Here is an 18,910-nt window from a genome sequence, read left to right as displayed (position 1 = left end):
TCCACACTTGCAGTGGCTGTGAGACACCTGCAATCTATATGCATGTATCACAACAGTGTCTTTCTCCAGATCAGCAGCTCATAAAGTTCAGTCTCCTTAAGAAATGAGTTCTATGGCATATGTGATTGCTAATTAATGAAATACCTTTCAGGCAAATGAAAGCACAAAAGCACAAAAATTATCTGAATTTCCACTTATAGAGAAAATAAATTATGCATCCTATTTCTTGGAGCTCGGAAGCACGGTTTAGTGTTGTAACTAAATAGCTTCTGGTTAGTACTGTGCCAGAGGGTCAAACAAATGCCAGTATAATGCTTCCACAAAAATTGCTCTGTTGAAGTCCTGAGGAATAGTTTCACACACACAGGGTATTAATGTCAAATGCCTAACATTTACAGAGGCCAAAATACATTGAAATAATTTATTGGAAGAGCCATGCCCAGTAAGGTGTGGATACTGACTTTGAAGCCTCAACTGACTCCAGACTGGAAAATTGCATTTGATTAATTGCTAATATTCTGATATTTTCAGATGTTTACAGTGATCATTTTTCACCATAAGCAGTCATATACAGGTGCAGAACCTTATATTTTCGTTTCCCTCTGGAAAGAAATGGCTCTGACTGGCATATTTGCTCCAATTAAAATTATTGGGAAATTTGCCAACTACTTGAGTAGGTGCAAGATAGAACCCATGAGTTATTATTGCAGTTACTAATAATGTACCATAATATCATACAATTACATTACATTTGCATACATTTAAAATGATAACATTTTTGCCTCTGAAGACCAGATTACGTACCTCACAGTTTGCAGAGCCAGCTAATAACTTAAGCACTTGGGGACTGTGTGAATGGAGTGTGTCTGTGTTTGATTGTGTTTCTAGGATACAGCTTATAATAAGATAGTGTGTATATAAACCACAATCTCCTCCCCACTTTTTCTTTTCCTCCAAGAGGGGTAGTAATTTTATTTTGATGGGTACTCTTAGCCCGTGCCTCTCCCCCACTTTCATGCAGCTGTGCTCCCTAGCAGCAGGCACGCTGAGCACAGCTCCCATTGCTCTCTGCCTTGCTCTACCCATTCATCTCCCGTTAACATGCAAATACAAAAATATACAAATTTCTGGTTTCCTACTGCTCCATTTCAGAGCCCAACTTGTGTCAGTCTCAAAAATACATTTAATTTATTGACATTAATAACTGTGTAAATTGTGCTCCTAAATATGCAGAACTTTTCATTCTTGGAGAACCTATTTAATTTGCGAAATGTCATCACAAACTGATTATTGTGAGGCTCTGAGCCTTCTTATAAGCCAGCCTCTGTCCTAACTAAATAATTAGTCTCCTAAAGGGCTTTGGACTTTTTTTTATGGAAAGCATAACAATGTAACATCTTTATCTGATGTCATATTTAAGTACTTATAGGTCTAATCAGTGTGTTTAAGTAGCATGGCCTTGAGCAGGCTCTCTGACATTTTTGTAGCCCAACTGATCCAGAACCATATACTCAGGACTGGGAGAAGACAACAGACTTTTCCAGTTTTGTTGTGTTGCTGTTTGTCTGTTTGTTTTTTTTCCAAAAGATTTTCGTTCTTCCTTGCATTCAAGTTCTAAAACTTCTTACATCGCTACTCTCTTGGGAACTTTGCTGAACCTTTTCTCATTCACACAGATCAGAAGACAAACACTTATGCAGAAAGAACCCAGCAACCCAAGAATGTGCTTTTAAGGAATTGTATTTTTTCAGTGTGCAATCACCGTTTATTTTGGAGAATTGCTTTAAATTACATTGATTCTCTGTATTTTTGTTTTAAAGCTTCTTTCTTCACAATCTTCTTGTTGCCAGAAATAAGGTGGTCATAATTAGACCCAATATCTTCACTTACCTGTGATAGATACCCAAGACTCAAGTGGGCTGCAAGTGGATACGGAAACAATTCTCAGTTTGCTGAATGCAAATCAAGCTTGAATAGAGCAAGCAAATACCTTTCTCTCTCCCGTTTGAGCTAATTGTCACAGGCAGAGTAGGAGATAGAAGTCCTATGTTGATGCTCTTTGTAGATTTGCGCATAACGTTATGAGGGACCTGTCAAGCTCCTTAGTTGCCTACATTCCTGTTGTTTCCCTTCAGTTGTGTTTATTATTGTATTGCTTTAAAATAGGAAAATCATAACTTCTTTCAGATTGTGGCACAATCTAAGGAACTGTTTTAATTTTGGATTTTTGCATCCTGCTCAGGTGTTGTAAGAAAGTAGGGTAAAAGTATGCTGCATAACTTCACTTGCTGTATAGTTAGCCATGTGAAGAACTAGACTGAGAATATCAATGTACTTCTAGTAAAGAAAGTAAAATAGAAGAGGTATTGTGTGAGAGAGGGTGACATTTTGCTACTTATCACTATAGCAAAGTAGATTGAAAGGAATAAAATGAAGATGACTGTTTGAAGTCATCATCCTAAAGCTGTCTTGTGCTAGCTCTACATGTGAAGTGTACAAGCGATATACTGCTGAATGAAAGCAGACATACTGAACCACCTTCTCTATGAAATCTGATGTACAGCAATCTGTCAGGTGGTAACGAGGCTGTTGCTATCTGAAGTACCTTTGTAAATTCCTTCTTTGTAACCTAGCCTCAAAAGGCATTTCCTATTCAGGTTATGGTGAGGCGTTTTAGCAGAAGGAATAAGATTGTGTTTTGATGCAGCAAGAGAAGGATATCCCTCTGCGCCTAACCCAGAGTCTGAAGCTGGTGAGATGTTCCTCCTAAATCATTGTGGCTTTTTGTGTAAAGTGCAAAGATGTCCATGAGCAGTACTGGGAAAGAGTGATTGCATCAGCCTTCCTGTGTGCCAAGGCAGAGGGAAAAGCAGCACAGAGTCAACAGAGTCAACCCTTATATATGCCTCAGATGCTTGCTCTGCAGCACAGGGAACAAATCAGTATAGTGGAGATATCACTGTGGTGAATTTCTACATTTTTGTCACCCTAAGATCTGGTCATTGATCCTTATATCCCAGGTGATAACAAAAAGTCACTATCTGCTTTGATAGATTCTGAATTTATAAAAAACAATTCACCTTAGAGAAAAAGAGACGTTTTTTTCCTTGTAAGCAGAAGGAGGCAGCAGCTGAAGGTATGCTACTGTTTGGCCATGATGTAACTCTTTGTATTATTTGATATCCAAAGGCCAAATCAATTTGAATAACCTGATACCTATCAGTACTTTATGGCTCTCCCAAACAATACTAAGTGGAATAGTTTATAATTCTGAATTTGAATTAGAAAACATCTTGGAAATTCAGAGAAAAACATTCTGTTGGTATTGTTCAATGGGAGCTGTTTTTGTGTGGCTTTGTATCTTCAACTGGCTATCAGAGAAATGTGTTTGTGTCACAGATGTTAAAAATATTTCATAATCACTATTATCCAAGACTGTCGTTACGAGCCTGCTTGCCTCAGCCTCTGGGTAACATAGTCCACTGTTCCATCAAATCCTGTCATAATCAGCCATATTACAAAAACATAATATTGTAACCTTCTAAAGCTCCCTGGGCTAGTGTTATAAAAACTGGGAATGAACTGAAGTAATCTTTAGGCAAACTGCAGTTGCACAGGGAAAATATAACGATTTTATTCATGTAATGTATATGTTCCCTCCTTCCTCTCTTCATGCTCTTCTCAACAGGACAAAAGCTACCCCTCAGACCCCTTCTACAGCCAAATTAGCTCATCAAAGCAGGACAAGTTTATAATATAGTGTTTGCTGCATATCAAGTGTCCACACACCACTTTGATTTTCATTCTTTGAGCTCAGTTGCTATGTATTTCATTTCAAGAGGGAAAGCTATTAAGAGTTTTCCCCAAAGTATCTGATTATTCAATGGCTGAAGATGTCAAGGATAATGAAATAAAAAAAGGGCAAGGCTGTGATGGTCTCTAGCAGGAAAATGTATCTTATTAGAAGGCATTCCCAGCAGAGAGGCCTGTGATATTACATGCATGAATTCCTTTCTGCTGGTGTTAGCTGAGTTTTGGAAGCAAACAGCATGGAGCCCCAGTGACAGTGCATGGGTGTGTACAAACAGTAATTAATCCTTAGCTCCCTGAATGGAGCCTCTATGAGGCTGGAGGCAAAATCAAAGGGCTCGCTTGAAGAACACGCAAGCCGTCCAGGCAGGAGCATTCTCAGCATGAATATCACCTTGTACTCTGTGTGGGGACTTCAAGGGCTCAAGACTGTGCTCAGCAAAAGGGCTCATAGCCCAGCCTTTGGTGTATGGTGATGGGAGATCACTGAGCAGGCTGTGAGCCAAGGACCTTGCCATTCAGTTTCCTGGCAGTTCTAGAAAGAAAATCAGTCCTGCTACACAAAATATTTGCCTGTGGAAATTTTGTATTCAAGGCTGTTTGCAAGAGCACAGTTCTGAAAAGGTGATGGTGTTTTGTGCAGGCAAACACATGTTAATGGTTTGTTGGTACTTTGGCATTGACAACAAAGATCAAATACACTGGCAAGGAGTGCATGCACCTCCTTTCTATCCTTTCTTCTGATATCTTGTTAGGAATAAATAGTATTTTCGAAGGCTATGCCTTTTTATATGGAGAAAGAGGATGTGTTGGTATGAAATTCAGTGGTGGCTGTTAGATGATTACCATTACCAACAATTCCTGCAGTGGTATCTGAGACACCACAACACTTCCTTGCACTTAGAAGTAAAAGAGCTTCCAACAGAGAGTACTCTGTGGTAAATGTGGCCAAATCTGGTGGTCTGCTGGTAAGGGCAGATGTGTTTAGGGACTGCATTGAGATGAACTGTGGCCAGGGAGGCTGTCAGACACTGAAGAATATTGTAAATGTCTTACAAAATCATCTAAAAAATCCTGCAGTATTTCCAGAATATGTGGCAGTAACAGCTCCTAAACTGACATCTTGCTATAACTGTGCCGCAACACTTGTGCCCATCATTACAGAGCACCAGGACATTTTCTAAAATAGCAAAATCTATTTTCCTGTGCAGTTCAGTGTCAGAGTGAGCAGGACATTCTCCCCATGGTGTATCTGTCTAGCCAAAGAAGGTAAAAATGCAAGAGGACTAAGGGAGTTATATAAGCTGAATGATTCTATAATTTTCTGATATTTGTATGAAAATAAAACCAGGTTGAATCATCATTTGATGTAAATCATCCCATGGACATGATACAATTTATGTCAGCTGAGGTGCTTATCCTTTTCTTTGTCAAACAGACACACGATATGTATAAAATCATGATGAGAGTGATTTATTTTTCAGCAATCATTTCTTCTATTTTGCGTACAAATTGTTGCTTTTCTTCTTTCATATCCTTATTGCTGCAAGATGGGCAGAGCATCAGAAGGTCTCAGCCTTGCAAGCAGACTTCTGGTCTTTCCTTTCTTCCTTCCTGTATACATAATTCTGACCAGTGCTCCTTGTACCCTCCCAGGTCTGATTGTCCGTGAGGTGAGCATCGAGATTTCCCGTCAGCAGGTGGAGGAGCTCTTTGGGCCCGAGGACTACTGGTGCCAGTGCGTCGCCTGGAGCTCAGCTGGCACCACCAAGAGCCGCAAGGCCTATGTCCGCATTGCATGTGAGTGCTGTGCCGGTGTGGGAGGAGTGAGGGAAAGAGGAGTCTGCCATTTGGGAGAGAGATTTTGTGTCCCACATGCTGGACTTTGTGTTTTCTGATGTAATGGATGTGTACTAAAGTTCAGTCCTTCAGAGGCATAAAAAAATTTCTGTTTATTTTGTTCTTAAGAGCAAGGAGATGTTCAAGGTTAGGTTGGGTGGAGCTTTAGGCATCATGATCTAGTGGAAAGCATCCCTGCCCATGGTGTTGGGGAGGGTTGGATCATATGATTTCTCAGGGTCTTTTCCACTCCAAACATTTTTATGGTTCTGTGATTCTGAGGTCTCATTCTTCTCCCTTGTGTGGGAGGAAAGCAGCAAAAGCAATATTTCCTGTGTACAACAATTACATGTCTCAAGTGTCTGAAGCTAATGAGTAGCAACATTGTCAAAGCAAGCTCTGGAACAAGGTGACAAGCATTCTTTTATATCTCTGCAATCACATGATAAAGCTACTTTTGCTACACAAAGGAAAAAAAGCATGTGTTTAGTATATCATGTAACGAGATTGGTAATATAAGACTGCAAGTGGTTGTCTCAGCCCTAGTACTTCATCACTGTTATTCACGGTTACTAACCTCCATGTTTATTATGGACAACTCCCAGCTTAGTCCCCAGGAACTCAGACTAGGCAGCTCCCTGAAAACAGATCTTCATTTGACTGTACAAATATTTAATGTTCATTAATTTTCAAAGAGGTGCTTTTCTTTGTAATAGTGTAGCCACACTTGGGACTCCTGTTTTATACAATCAAATCCTGTTTTATATAATGGGAACAAAATATTTCACCCAGAATTGTATCTCTTCCACAGTTTTCATCTCAACAAAAACACGTTTTGTGAGAAAAGGTCATTAAGAGCTGAGTTTCCAGCATACTTATATTTCCTGCACCAACCTTAACAATTTATAATGAACAAAAGAGAAATCTTCCAGCCAAATAAAGCTTTTCACAGACACATTAGAGGAAGGACTGATAGAATGACTCTTCTGATTTAAGTTCTTCATCTAGAGTTTTATTCTCGTTTTGTTCTTGTGAAAGTTCTCAAATACACATTTTTAAATGCTTTTACTCCAAGTAACTTACTGGAAATAAAGGACTTCCACCTTTGAGCACAAGACTAGCCTCAGAGAAGAATTTCTCCAGAGTTAAGGTAATTAAAAATATTGCACATGGTCATCTTAAAAGATTAGATATGTTTTTAAAAAAGTATGTAGTGTTTCCATATGCTAGAAAACTTTTCAAGACTTCAGATATTTTCTTATTTTGTACTGAAACAAAAAAGGCATTCCATTTTTTTTTTTTTTCATCCAACAGTCAGCACTTCAGGGAGGCTTAGCAATGTTTGACCAGGTTTTTTAGATTATGAGCTCTGTGTTAACTCATTAAGTCGATTTTCATGTCCTGCCAGTTAGCCTGTGACAGATGACCACTGTATTAATGCACTTTTGTTTGAATACATATCACTTCATGGTTAAAGAACTTTCGTTCACTGTCACATCTATGCACTAAATGTTTATATATAACATAATCTTTGTACTCATACACAAGCTTATTTTGATTTTTTATATCAGTTGACATTTCTTCCCAGATGTCCAAATTTCTATTGAAAACATTTGTAATGCAGATTTTGCTTCTTTTTCTTACTATATTGTGGAGAGAGAAGAACAGTTTAGTGATTTTTGTAGTGTCTTGTGGTTTCTTTTAGAACAGTCTGATTAAAGAAATTCCAGGGAGTTTGAGCTTGTCGCTCAAACATGGCTTTGGTATTTTAGTGTAGATTTTATCATTTGTTTCTGAGCTTGGGATTCTTCAACAGTTTTGACTTAGCCAAAGTCAAAACCTTCACTCCTTGGGACTAGGAGTTGAACTGTTAGGCTGTCAGACTGCAGGCTTTCAAACAACTGTAGAGACACCTCTGCAGAATTGTCTGTTTCCAACTTCACAGATTTCTATACATTTCTCAGTGAACTCAGGACCACTCTTTTAGGAACTCAAACATCTGATGAAGGCTATATGCCTCCCTCTGTGATGTGATTTTGTTTGCAAGATTACTATTTTAAACAGTGAACTATGCTGTATCTTTGTTTATCAATACTCACAATATTTATTTCAGAGGATCAAATCTGTACTATCGGTATAATGGTTGTGTCCTACCTAAACTTTAAATACATCTGAAAAGTCTTCTGATGTCTACACAATATGCCATGAGATTGGGATATAAGGGAGGGTCTGTGCAGTATTTATGAATCTGGAAACCAAGGATGTCTAAGATTTAGGATAGGCAGAAGTGTCCAGTTCAGCCTCCATTAGTAGTTGCATGCTTATGACACCAATGCAGTTTTCATTTTTAATTCATACAAAAGGGAGCGCTGATACCTCTATGTATCACTGAAGTGAATGGAGCATTCAAAGTGTTCTGCTTACGTTAAATTATGGCGTATTTTAATACCCAAACCTAGTGGTGTCATCTCAACAGCTGCAACTGTAGCATAACTTGCCATTCCAATCACATTAAGAGAAAAAATATTCTGCTGTTCTCCCTCTCTTCCTTCTCTTTCTCTTTCTCTCTTTTCTCCCTTATGATCACTGGTCTTATTCTGGAATTACAGTGTCATCTCAAGGACTGGAGCCACACTCTGTTAAAACAAACAAACAAAAAAATAGCATTCAACATCTCTGTTCACTGAGCGTGTAATGGAATTAACTGAAAAGTAATTTGAAAGTGTGAAAAATGTGCATCCTGGAAAAGTGGCTTGTATTTGTTTAATGCAGGGTCAGGCATGTGTCAGAAAGTATATAACAACCCAGTCAATGAAAGTTCTCTATGAAAATCAATTGCAACATTGCCCTGGCCAAGTAAGAGCTCCTGTTATTCAGGAGGGGAGTAATCTATAAATATGGAGGGAAGATGCTGCTACATTTTAAAGGCTGCACATGCTAGCAATATAAACAGGAAGAGTCTCAGTCTAAAGCCAACATCCTGGCTCCTCTAAGTGTTCGTGTAGGGTAGGAAGCCACTCCCTTTTGGGCTGTCTTTTTCTGAAAATGAGGAGAAACAGTAGGTGATAGAAACATCGTTATTTTCAGCTTCTTTCGTATGCCATGGAATTGATCTTCCTGAGGCATTAGACTTCCCATGAGAGCAGAGCTGAGCCTTTTGTCGTCTTGAACCAGCAGATATGCTGGGATTCATTTTCACTCTCTCATTCTTGATAGCACAGTAAACTGCAGAGTGGGGTTTCTCAATGTACATCTTTGTGGAACTGGAAAAATATAATATCGTTGTCTGGGTTAGCGGTCTGTGAAAGTGCTAAAATGCATTTCTTACTTGTTCACACATTTCTTGTTTACTTCAGGCACATCCTGCCAGGTGTGCTGGAGTTGCTAATAGGTTTTGATACAGTTTTTCTGGTCATGGTGGTTTGTTGTTTTTTTTTTGTTTGTTTGTTTTTTTAATTTACTTCCATGGACAGAGGGAGGATTTGAGGTGCCTTTTTCTTTGGCTGAAAAACATCAAGCCCAGTATAGTTTTAATGTGAATTTTATGTAACAAGGCAGATGTCACTGAACAGTTGAGACCTAACAGAGACAATTCCTATTAAAAGGATGAATGAGGCCTGAATGAGCAAGACTAGAATTAAACCCACCAGGAAATGCATCTGATAAAGACTAAAAAATAGCCACAGGATTTGACCTAATTTTTAGATCAGATAATAATGGGCTGGGTAAGACAAATTGCTTTGAGCCCATGTGCAGAAAGCAGCCTCACTTTTCATTTCCTCCAGTTCTGTGGTGTAGCCTCACTGACTTCATGATGTTAACCCAGCCTGTCCTTGAGAAAATATGAGAATGTGAGCTGTGTGAGCTGCTGTCAAGTTTTCAGTTTGTTGAGATTAAGAAAATATCAGCTTTCATTGTAATCTCAGTTGAATAATCTTTTTTAGTATAATGAAACTGATTAGTCTCTCCATTTTTGTTACTTTTTACCTTAAATTGGAAAGGAAGAGAAAGGAAAGAAAGAGATGAAAGAAAGAGTCATTTTTCATTTTAAAAAGCCCTGATGTAGTAAGGAACTGCATTTGTTAATCTTTTGTATAATTTCATATTCGTTTCCTATGTGCTAATCTAAAAGCCTTTTTCTCCCCAGACATTTTTTCAAGGGAATGTAACTAATAGATGCATGTCAGATGCTGTATACTGATAAGATAAATGCAGTATCAAAAAATAGACTGGTTTACCTGACGGTTTATCTCCACTTACAAGGGTATGCAGTCATAAAAGTAACAGATATGAAAGAAATCACGGATTCATTACTGACACTCTGTTATCTCATCTCTTAGTATTGGGGCTGCAGTGCCTTTCTTCTTCCTGCCTTCACACACGTAATCCAGGCAGTGCTGTGAGGACACATGCCTATAGCCACCAAAGCATTTGTGCCACCAAAGCACCTTGCAGTGGGTATAAAGTTTGGTGGAGAAAGAGGTGAGAAAGATAACACTTGGCAGTTTTAATAGGAAGGCATGTCCAGGATGTATGCTACTAAAAGCAAGAAAAAAGAACATTTTTTGCACTTTGATAAGTGTATATAAGAGTTAACAGAGATAGGACCTTAATTTCTTCCTTGTGCACCATTTCAGTTGCTCCTAATCAATATCTGCTGCTTACAGTTAATAAGGGGATTACTGCATTGCATGATGTGGAGCTGACATTGCCGAAGAGACACAGCAGATCACAGGAAGGGCAGCATGGAGTTAACCCAGCATTTAACACACTTGATACTCGTCTTTCTCTCTTCATAGGCATGTTTGTGTGCTGCTTCCCAGATTAATAGGCACAACCAGCTCTCAAACTTCAGCATGCAATTACAGCAGTAATAAATACACATAAATAAGCAGTACAAAATGCAATAAATACAAATCCCATTGTTTTATAGTAAGGACTTACAGCTTTATAAATTAATGTGGACATTCACTTCACTGTTAACATTGCTTTAAATGAAAAAGAAATACCTTTAATGAATCTATATGGATTTAATCCCCTGGTAGGAACCTTGAGAATATCCTGCCTATGTTGACATGCTCAAGAAATAATCATCTTTCAGTGGAGTCTGTTTAGTGCCTGATGGTGAGACAGAGATGCAATCGGAAGTTAACAAAATTTTGTGTATGTTTTGGTAGTGAGAAGATAGCTCTGTGAGTCAGAGTAGCGCATCAGAAGGGCAACAACAAAAAAAAATGTCATGTTTATATAAATTGTTTGCTGTTTTACTGTTTCAGTGTGCTATAAATTCAATTCTACATATAAATTGCAATGTGCACCTGGCGTTTCTAATGCCTATCTTCAATGCATTTAGTTAATCTGCCATCTAGAGCCTGTTGATGCTAAGTCATTTCAATTTTACATTTAGATTTATTTGAAAAATGATATTTAGATCCCATCCTTAATCAACAAATGAAATAATGAAAAGAATGAAAAGTGTGTAAGTTAGTTTGCAGGTTAAGCTTACAAAGAAAAACAGGAAATATCTAGCTATCAAGTAAACATATGAGAGGAGGGGAATGGTGTGATCAATGCATGCTGGAAACCCATCTGCTCAGTGAATTCTTTATGAAGTGGGCTTGCTTGTATTTTTTACAGTTGTACCAATACCAAATATCTTGTATGGGCCTTTTACTACTAACTTAGCCCACATGAAAGCTGTTGTTACAAAAGAGAGCTCTATCCCACTAGCACCTGGCTAAGCTAGCTTAGAGTTGAAGATGGTTCTTTGGAGCCATGCAGAGGGCGAGCGAGTCTCCAAGGAATTGCCAAGGGTAAGCTTTATCCTCATCTGTCTCAAAATGTTATCAGCAGAATGAGGGTAGGACAAATGTACACGTTTCATTTGCTCAGGCTATAAAGACACAATAAATAGAAGAAAAGCATAGGCCCTGGGCTCAAGCAAAGCATCTTCCAGGTGGTAGACCAGAGGCAAGGGGTGCTCATCGCTTTGTTCAGTATCTCAAGTCAGGCTGCACCCTGTGTCTTTAAGGTCTACCAAGGGCAGAAATCCATCTTTCCCTGACAGTAATGCTGCATTGTTCAGTTCATTTGTGGCTTACATCTAATTCCTGGCTGACAAGTGTCCGTTTTTCATTCTCATTCATTAGTTACCCTTACATTAGCACCGCCTTTAAGGCATCTGGTCTGCCTCTTCTCACGTTTCTCAGAAATGATAAAAGATACCTTTAAAGTATTACCCACCCACCTGTCACAGCAAAAAACAGAGCAACAGTAAGGATATAAAATAGATTTGATTAAAAAGAAGACTAGGGCCATTCTTTGCTCTTTCTTAGAAGATGACAGCTACTAAAGGAAGTGAGGAAATACTGTGAGTTTATATAGAAGCTATTACCTTTAGTCGGTGAAAATGCAACCTTTGAGTGTTCTCTAAGCTAAAAATGCATTGAACTTAAAGCGAATTTAACAGTGCATAAAAATTAAGCTCTAATGCTCACCTCCCCAAAAAGCATAGAAATTCAGGAATAAAGCTAACAATATGGTGTACACTGAGTTTTGATTTCCCATTACACTATTTCAGTTTTATGCTTGTGGAAATTCTCTCATTTCAATGCAGTTCTGAATGCAGCCATCTGTCCTTAACAGATAGGCTTGTGCAGAAGTATTTCAGGAGTCTTGGAGGAAAGTCTCATTTTAACTATGCTGTAAATGTGCTGCAATATATGCCACAGGAGCCCCCTCTGAATTTACTAAGACTCTATATTAGTAAAGAAAGTAGCTTGGCTCAAGGTGGTGGGCCAGAATCTTAATTCTCCTCCGTGGTTTCTTTTTATGAAGACATCCTTGAAGGGGTGTGAGAGGCAGGGGAAATGCCTGCTGGTGTTGTGTTGACCCCTAAGCCTGGTGGCAGTGTGACACACGTGAAGAAGCCACCGGCAGAATGAGAGGGACCTCTCAGCATCACTTCCCAGCAAAGCTAGATCTGCTCTGAAGAGATGAGCTGTGGCAGCAGTACTACCTGTATAATGGAGAGAGTATTGCTAACTCAGTCAGGGATTATTCACCATTACTAAAATAATAATGGAGAGAAAGTGCAGCTGCCTTCCTTGTGTGTCTCTCCATATTGAGAGTGAGGGTAGAGAAGGCTCTCTCAACATCACGTTTACAGGGCTGCTGCCGACCAAAAGCTTTAATAATTCACACTGTCTCTCACAAAGAAGTCCAAATTTAGAATAGATCAAGTGTTTTATTGTTTTGGTTTTTTTTTTCAGGCATATTTTCTGAAGATTTTGAAAACTTGTTTTAAAAAATTGGATGTATTTATTTGTCTTTTTCCATTCTATGAGAAAATGTATTCCTTCTGCTTGCAAGCAGTTGTAACATACATGACACTTCAGAAAAACAACAAATGTCTTTGAGAAAGCTTTGTTTGGAAATGATCCAAAGTCCCTTAGTACATGAGCACACTCACCCACTCCTGGTCGGCAGTGTGAAGTTGTCATGAGGACTGTAAACATTACATAGAAAAGGAAGCTGCAGATTGAAGAATTAGAAGGAAATCTTTGTTATCTGCAAAAAAAGTCATTCTGCAAGAGCCATGAAAAACAGGAGTCAGTGAAAAATGCAGTGATAATCCAATAGAGAGTTTCACAGCAGGTGAAGAAATTGTTCTCTTAAACCTTCCGCTTCTTCGTAATTTAGAGCTCACCTTATTACCATGATTGTCTTTTACAGTCAGTGAACCATATGCCTGGTGAGGTAGAAGCTGCCCTGCACAACTGCTGCCTGTAGCTGTTTGTAGGTGGCACAGCTGCAGCAAGAGGTGGTAGGTAGTTCTGCATGGGTTAAGCTGTAAACACGTGGGAGGGAGCCAAAAGAATAGAGTATAAAAGCTTCCACTCATGTAAATACACAAATATGTACTTTTTCTTATTTATTTATTTATTTATTTTCAAATGAGTATCATTTACTTAATAGTATCTAATGGCTCCTTAGAGAACATTACTGTCTATTATATCAAGGCACCTACTTAGTGTATTTTTACTTTGTGACTCATTGACCTGCTGCAATCCAGTGGCACCAACAAGCAGGGTGGGAGGGGAGCTGTTAGGGGCCCTTCCCACAGGATTCACTGCACCTCCCATATCCACCCTGGAGAACTTCACAGAGAAAACAAGCCCTGCACACTCAGCACTTCCAGCTGTTGATAATAAAGAAGGTAAAGTGGGTGGGTTTTTTTTTACTGTTATTACACATTTCTAGACTTAATGCTGTTTACTTCTGTGTGCACTAAAACTAAGGATTTTTAGAGGGGAGCATTTTGTGAGTGAGGTGATTGCTGTGCAAGCATAAGGCTGCTGAGAACTTCTGAGGTCTACAAATGTTTTTGGGAAGGCGGGGGTGACAATAAATCAGTGTTCCAAGGAAAAGCCTCGGGTTCTTGTCTGTCTAACCTGGTTCTACTGTATGCACCCCACCATATTGGAACACCTGAATGCTATTATTCATGCACAATGTATTAGTATTATATGCTTCTCTTACCAGCACTGTAACTTTCTTATTTATCTTCAGCTGTGATATTTGAGCACATCTGTTATAATTTTTCTACCATGCACATATGCATACATGTATATATACGTGTACATTAAATGCACTAAGGCACTTCTTTCTTCCTCTTTGAAGAAGAGAGAATTCCTTTGGATATATCTGTGGAATTAACAGTGATCGATTTTAAAGGTGACCCAGACGGGTCTTGAATATCTCCACAGAAGGAGACTCCACAACCTTTCTGGGCAACCTGTTCCAGTTCTCCATCACCCTTATTATAAAGTTCTTCCATATTAGTATGGAACTTTCTGTATCCAAGTTTTTGGCTATTACTCTGTTGTCAGCAACTGCGAGACTGAGAGACCCCCCCACGGGATGTGACGCGATAGGCCCTCTCCCTGCTCTATGATTGATGTGTGGCATGTACCCTTAGGGGCGTAGACGAAGCACATAGGTTATATAAGCTAGAGTTCACGTGTAATAAAGGCCATTTTGCTGTTCATCATATTGGTGTGTGCGTGCAGTCATTTGGTCCTGGCCTGGTTTTAGGTCAGTACCGTAGGAGGCAATGCAACATACTCCTAGCCCTATCAGTACACACCACCAAGAGGAGCCTGGCCTCATCTGTTTACCTCCCATCTCCCTTCAGATATTTATAAACTTTTTTCAGACCCCCTCTCAGTCTTCTTTCTCCCCCCCAAAAAAATTACTCAAATTGAGTTGTACAGCCAGTATGCCGCCTGGGTAGCCTGTCAGAGGGTGGGCTGGAGCGGTGTTGCTGGGGCTGGCAGCACAGTGGGAGCTCCACAGGCATCATGGACAGCACTGCTCTTGCTGGTTGTCTTGCTTTGGTCACTGTCACATGGGGTAGCCTTGCTGGGCTGGAGTAACTCCAGAGTAGTAAGGATAACAACACACACAACCATGTGAAGGTTGACATGTTGTCTGACAAAATTACCAGTTCTAGATGAAAAATAGCACTTTGGATGGTCTATTTGTAAGGTGGTTCACTTCAGTGATAAGTTTTCTAGAACAGCCGCAAGTTATAGCTTCAAAATATTTGGCTTTTAAATTGATCCCATATGGTTTATTTCTAGTATAAAACAATTATTTGCACAACCTTGCCATGAACTGGCATAGGGAACTTGTTTGACTTCAGAGCAAAAATTTTAAGTTCCCTTTTTTTGAAAGGTAGTTTTTCAAAGACAGATCAGCTCTCTGACATGGTTTTCAGCATGGCCCTGTGTATACCTGCAGCAGGAGCCAACAGCAGGTAGAAATGTTCCCAGCTGCCACTGGGACTGAATGCTCACTTCTCCAAAACCCCATCCTCCTTGATACAACACAGAGGATGACAGTGCGTGATGGAAATACAGGCATAGTAGTAAGAAGGGAAATTCTCAAGTCCTTTTTAACACCAGTGCAAATATGTTACAGAAGTGTACAAAAGCCAAAGTGTGCATCTGCCCAGTACAATGAACAGTTCCATGCTTAAGAGACACATTTGATGCCCCTCTGCCTTTCAGGTTTCTGTGGTGCTGTGCACAGATCCATATGTCATTTGACTCCACATTACGACTGTTGTTATCTAGTACTACAAGAATAGTGAGATAGTAAAGACAGATGAGCTAAACTTGTAAAATTATTGTTTAAAAATGGCAGTACAAACACTTTAAAGCAGGAGTTTAGGAAACTCAGCTTATGTATTTTAGTTTTACAGGCTTATATAATTTCCTTTACCCTTCTTTAGTATTTCCCAGAATCTCTTTGCAAACATAAATTATCCAAAGAAGGAATTTCTTTCTCCTTGAGTTCCATGTCTGGGCATGACCTTTCACAGTGAAGCCTTGGGTCCTGGCTGGTTCATGTGTACTACCACAATATAAATAATAAATCTGCTATGAAACCCTTGACCACTTCATGCTTGAATGAAGTGAAAACATGCCTCAGTCTTTATTAAGTGCTCTACTTTCTAGGGAGCAGATATTCTATTTTCTCTGCGTAAAAAGATTTTTCTCTTATTGGGTTGTACGGCAATGAAACATGAAATAAGCGAGCAGTTATTAATACTACTAATTTATTAACACTATTAATTCTTCTCTCTCCCCAGATCTCAGGAAGACTTTTGAGCAGGAGCCCCTGGGGAAAGAAGTATCCCTGGAGCAAGAGGTCCTGCTCCAGTGCCGTCCTCCTGAAGGCATTCCGGTAGCTGAGGTGAGCAGCAGTGGTGCTTTGCCCCCAGCAGCTGGTACTTGGATAACTCAGGCCTGATCTGTGGCTAATGGAGCAGGGAATAAGGGCTTAGCATGATGAATGGGTGGCAATGGAGAGCTGGCTGCCTGCTGCTGGTAGATAAGATTGATCTGGAGCTGATTAATGACTTTGGAGGCAATTACGATGTCTTGCTGGGCAGAGCTACAGGTGGTGTGGTTTCAGATTTTTTTTTTTCCTTTCAAATATCCTAGTTATTTCTGACATCCAAGCAACATATAAGTGGTGGGGTGTTCTGATACTAGCCTGTTATCCTTCCCTTCCCTTTTAAAGATAATGCTATTTCAGTTTTTGAGAGAAGCACCTTCCCAGCTCACCAAGACATTTTAATTCCATCATGCATTTGTGCACACACTTGAGTATGCACCAGCGTAGCTGGCTGGGTGCACAAGGATGTACTCTGGTTCAGGTGAAGCAGCATGTACTGGCAAGTAGGGGATGCATCTGCATAAGAATTCATCTTCATGGGCTTATCTGTTTTGTTTTTTTTTTTGTTTGTTTGTTTTTTTGCTGACATTTAAATGTTAGAGAGTGGGTAGCCTTCCACCCACTTGGCAGGAGAAAACTTTCTCTTCATCAAAATCTGTGCCCACCAGCCACAGCAGGTATCCCTGCCTACATGCAGCTGTGGCTTCAGCCAAAAATGGCTTCAGACTCTTTGCTCACAGCAGGGGGTCCCTGAGTCACAGGGTGGCTCTGAAGTCCTAAGTCTGCTGTTGATGTTCAGTGAAAAATTCATATTGTTAAATGAGGGTAATTCCCTTATCTGAATTCTCTTCAGCCTCCCTCTGCCATACAGAGCGGGAACTACTGCCAGTTTGCATTAAGATAAGCTGTCATGGCTAAGTAGCAAAGTGGTTGTTCCTCAGCACTGATAACTAATTTCTCAGGAGACCAAGCTTAAAATGTTACCTCCTTATCTTACGCAAGGTTTAATCAGGTTTAATTATTTTTTGTAGATATCCACAAACATCTGAGGGAACAATTAGCATAGGTTTCTCCTATTTCCTTTTTCCCTAGGTTGTTTTCTTTCTCCTTTACAATACCCAAAATTGTACACAGCATTTAGGTCTGCTGAACCCGCTTAGTCAGTTGGCTTTCCCCAAGAACGTTTTAGCAAATTTTTAATATATTTTTTTCCATTTCTGATGCATCTTTACATCAAATCAATATGCTGTCATGCCTTTATGAGTATTTGAAATAGGATAGGTTGTTCTGGAGGTGCAGATACTACCAGAGAACTTCATTACCTGAAACTGAGATTGGTCATGACGAATGGTTTATTTGAGCATGATGTTGCAAGCACCTCTGAAATTTCAGCAATCAGCCCAGCTATTTCCATGGAAAGGTCTGTAAAGCCCCAGTCAGGTGTCCAGGCCTGGATTTAACATGACATGTGGAAGGGGAGCTCTCTCTGCTCTTATAAACATTCTGCATCAGCCATTAGCACTTGTAATTGCTGTTCTTAGGTCAAATTATACCTGTCCTCCTTCCACTAAGCTGCTGTAAAGGCAAAAAAAAAAAAAAAAAAAAAGACAAACAACAAAGGTGCCTCAGTAGCCTTTTCTGCTTCCTAATACAAGGAACTGAGCTCTGAAAAGATCCTCTGCAAGTTGTTCTCATAATAATTGCGCTTATTTCTGCCTACTTGTACCCTGACACACTCCGTCAGTAGCAGAGACTCATGACTCTGCTTGGCTCCGAGTCTTATTTATACCATGGTCAGGGCAGATACCAATTAACACTTGGCAGCCTCAGAATCATATACTCCCCATCTGACATTGAAAAGAACTGCTCTTGATATATTTTTTTTCTCTCTTCTGACTCTTGAAGTCAGGAGGAGATCAAACACCCAGATTGGACAGCCGCCTAATACAGATTCTTTGTAGATTCTTTCCAACACTATTAAAAGTACAAAGACCTGAACACTAATGAATATGAATACCTTAATGTGACACTTTATTACAGCCACTCCGTGAAGCTGGTAAGATAAATTTTAAAAAATACCAAGATGAAAGGTAACTTGGTAGGTTGAAGGATTACATGATTATTTTAATTTAGAGATGAATTAATTCTATGTTTATGACTTCCTGTATTTGTTCAGAGGATTTTCTGATAGGATGGTACAGGTAACTGTGAAAGCACTTGGGAGAAGGCAGGCAGCAAACCAAGGCTTTTTGTACACTGAGTGGTTTAATTTCAAGTACAGTAGGTAACACCATTGCTGTAGTATTAGCAAGTTTGCAGTATTTCCAAATGCTTTGGTGAGCATGTACCTTGGACTCTCCCCACTCTGGGCACTGTGTTCTGGTTTTGTTTTTTTTTTTGTTTTTTCAACTTCCTCCCTTTTAAAGTGGTCACTGACTTTAGCAACGAAACGGGAAGAAAGGCTTACACTGTGAAACTGTATGAAATACTCATTCAGTGAGACATCATGCTGGAA

At 39.5% G+C, this 18,910-nt stretch overlaps 1 protein-coding gene across 1 annotated transcript in view; it reads left to right on the top strand.

The window, feature by feature from the left end:
• The window catches only part of UNC5C (unc-5 netrin receptor C), a 232,752-nt gene that overhangs the window by 166,586 nt on the left and 47,256 nt on the right, over positions 1–18,910 (top strand). The window contains exons 3-4 of the mRNA XM_042871720.1: positions 5,467–5,610; positions 16,307–16,410. Coding sequence (XP_042727654.1) covers positions 5,467–5,610; positions 16,307–16,410 — 248 coding nt within the window. The remainder of the gene's footprint in view (positions 1–5,466; positions 5,611–16,306; positions 16,411–18,910) is intronic.

The sequence above is a fragment of the Lagopus leucura genome, unplaced genomic scaffold (assembly GCF_019238085.1).
Source record: "Lagopus leucura isolate 7727_CA_CO unplaced genomic scaffold, USGS_WTPT01 Super-Scaffold_100004, whole genome shotgun sequence".
In the NCBI taxonomy this organism is placed as follows: domain Eukaryota; kingdom Metazoa; phylum Chordata; class Aves; order Galliformes; family Phasianidae; genus Lagopus; species Lagopus leucura.
This window is presented reverse-complemented; position numbering and strand designations above follow the sequence as displayed.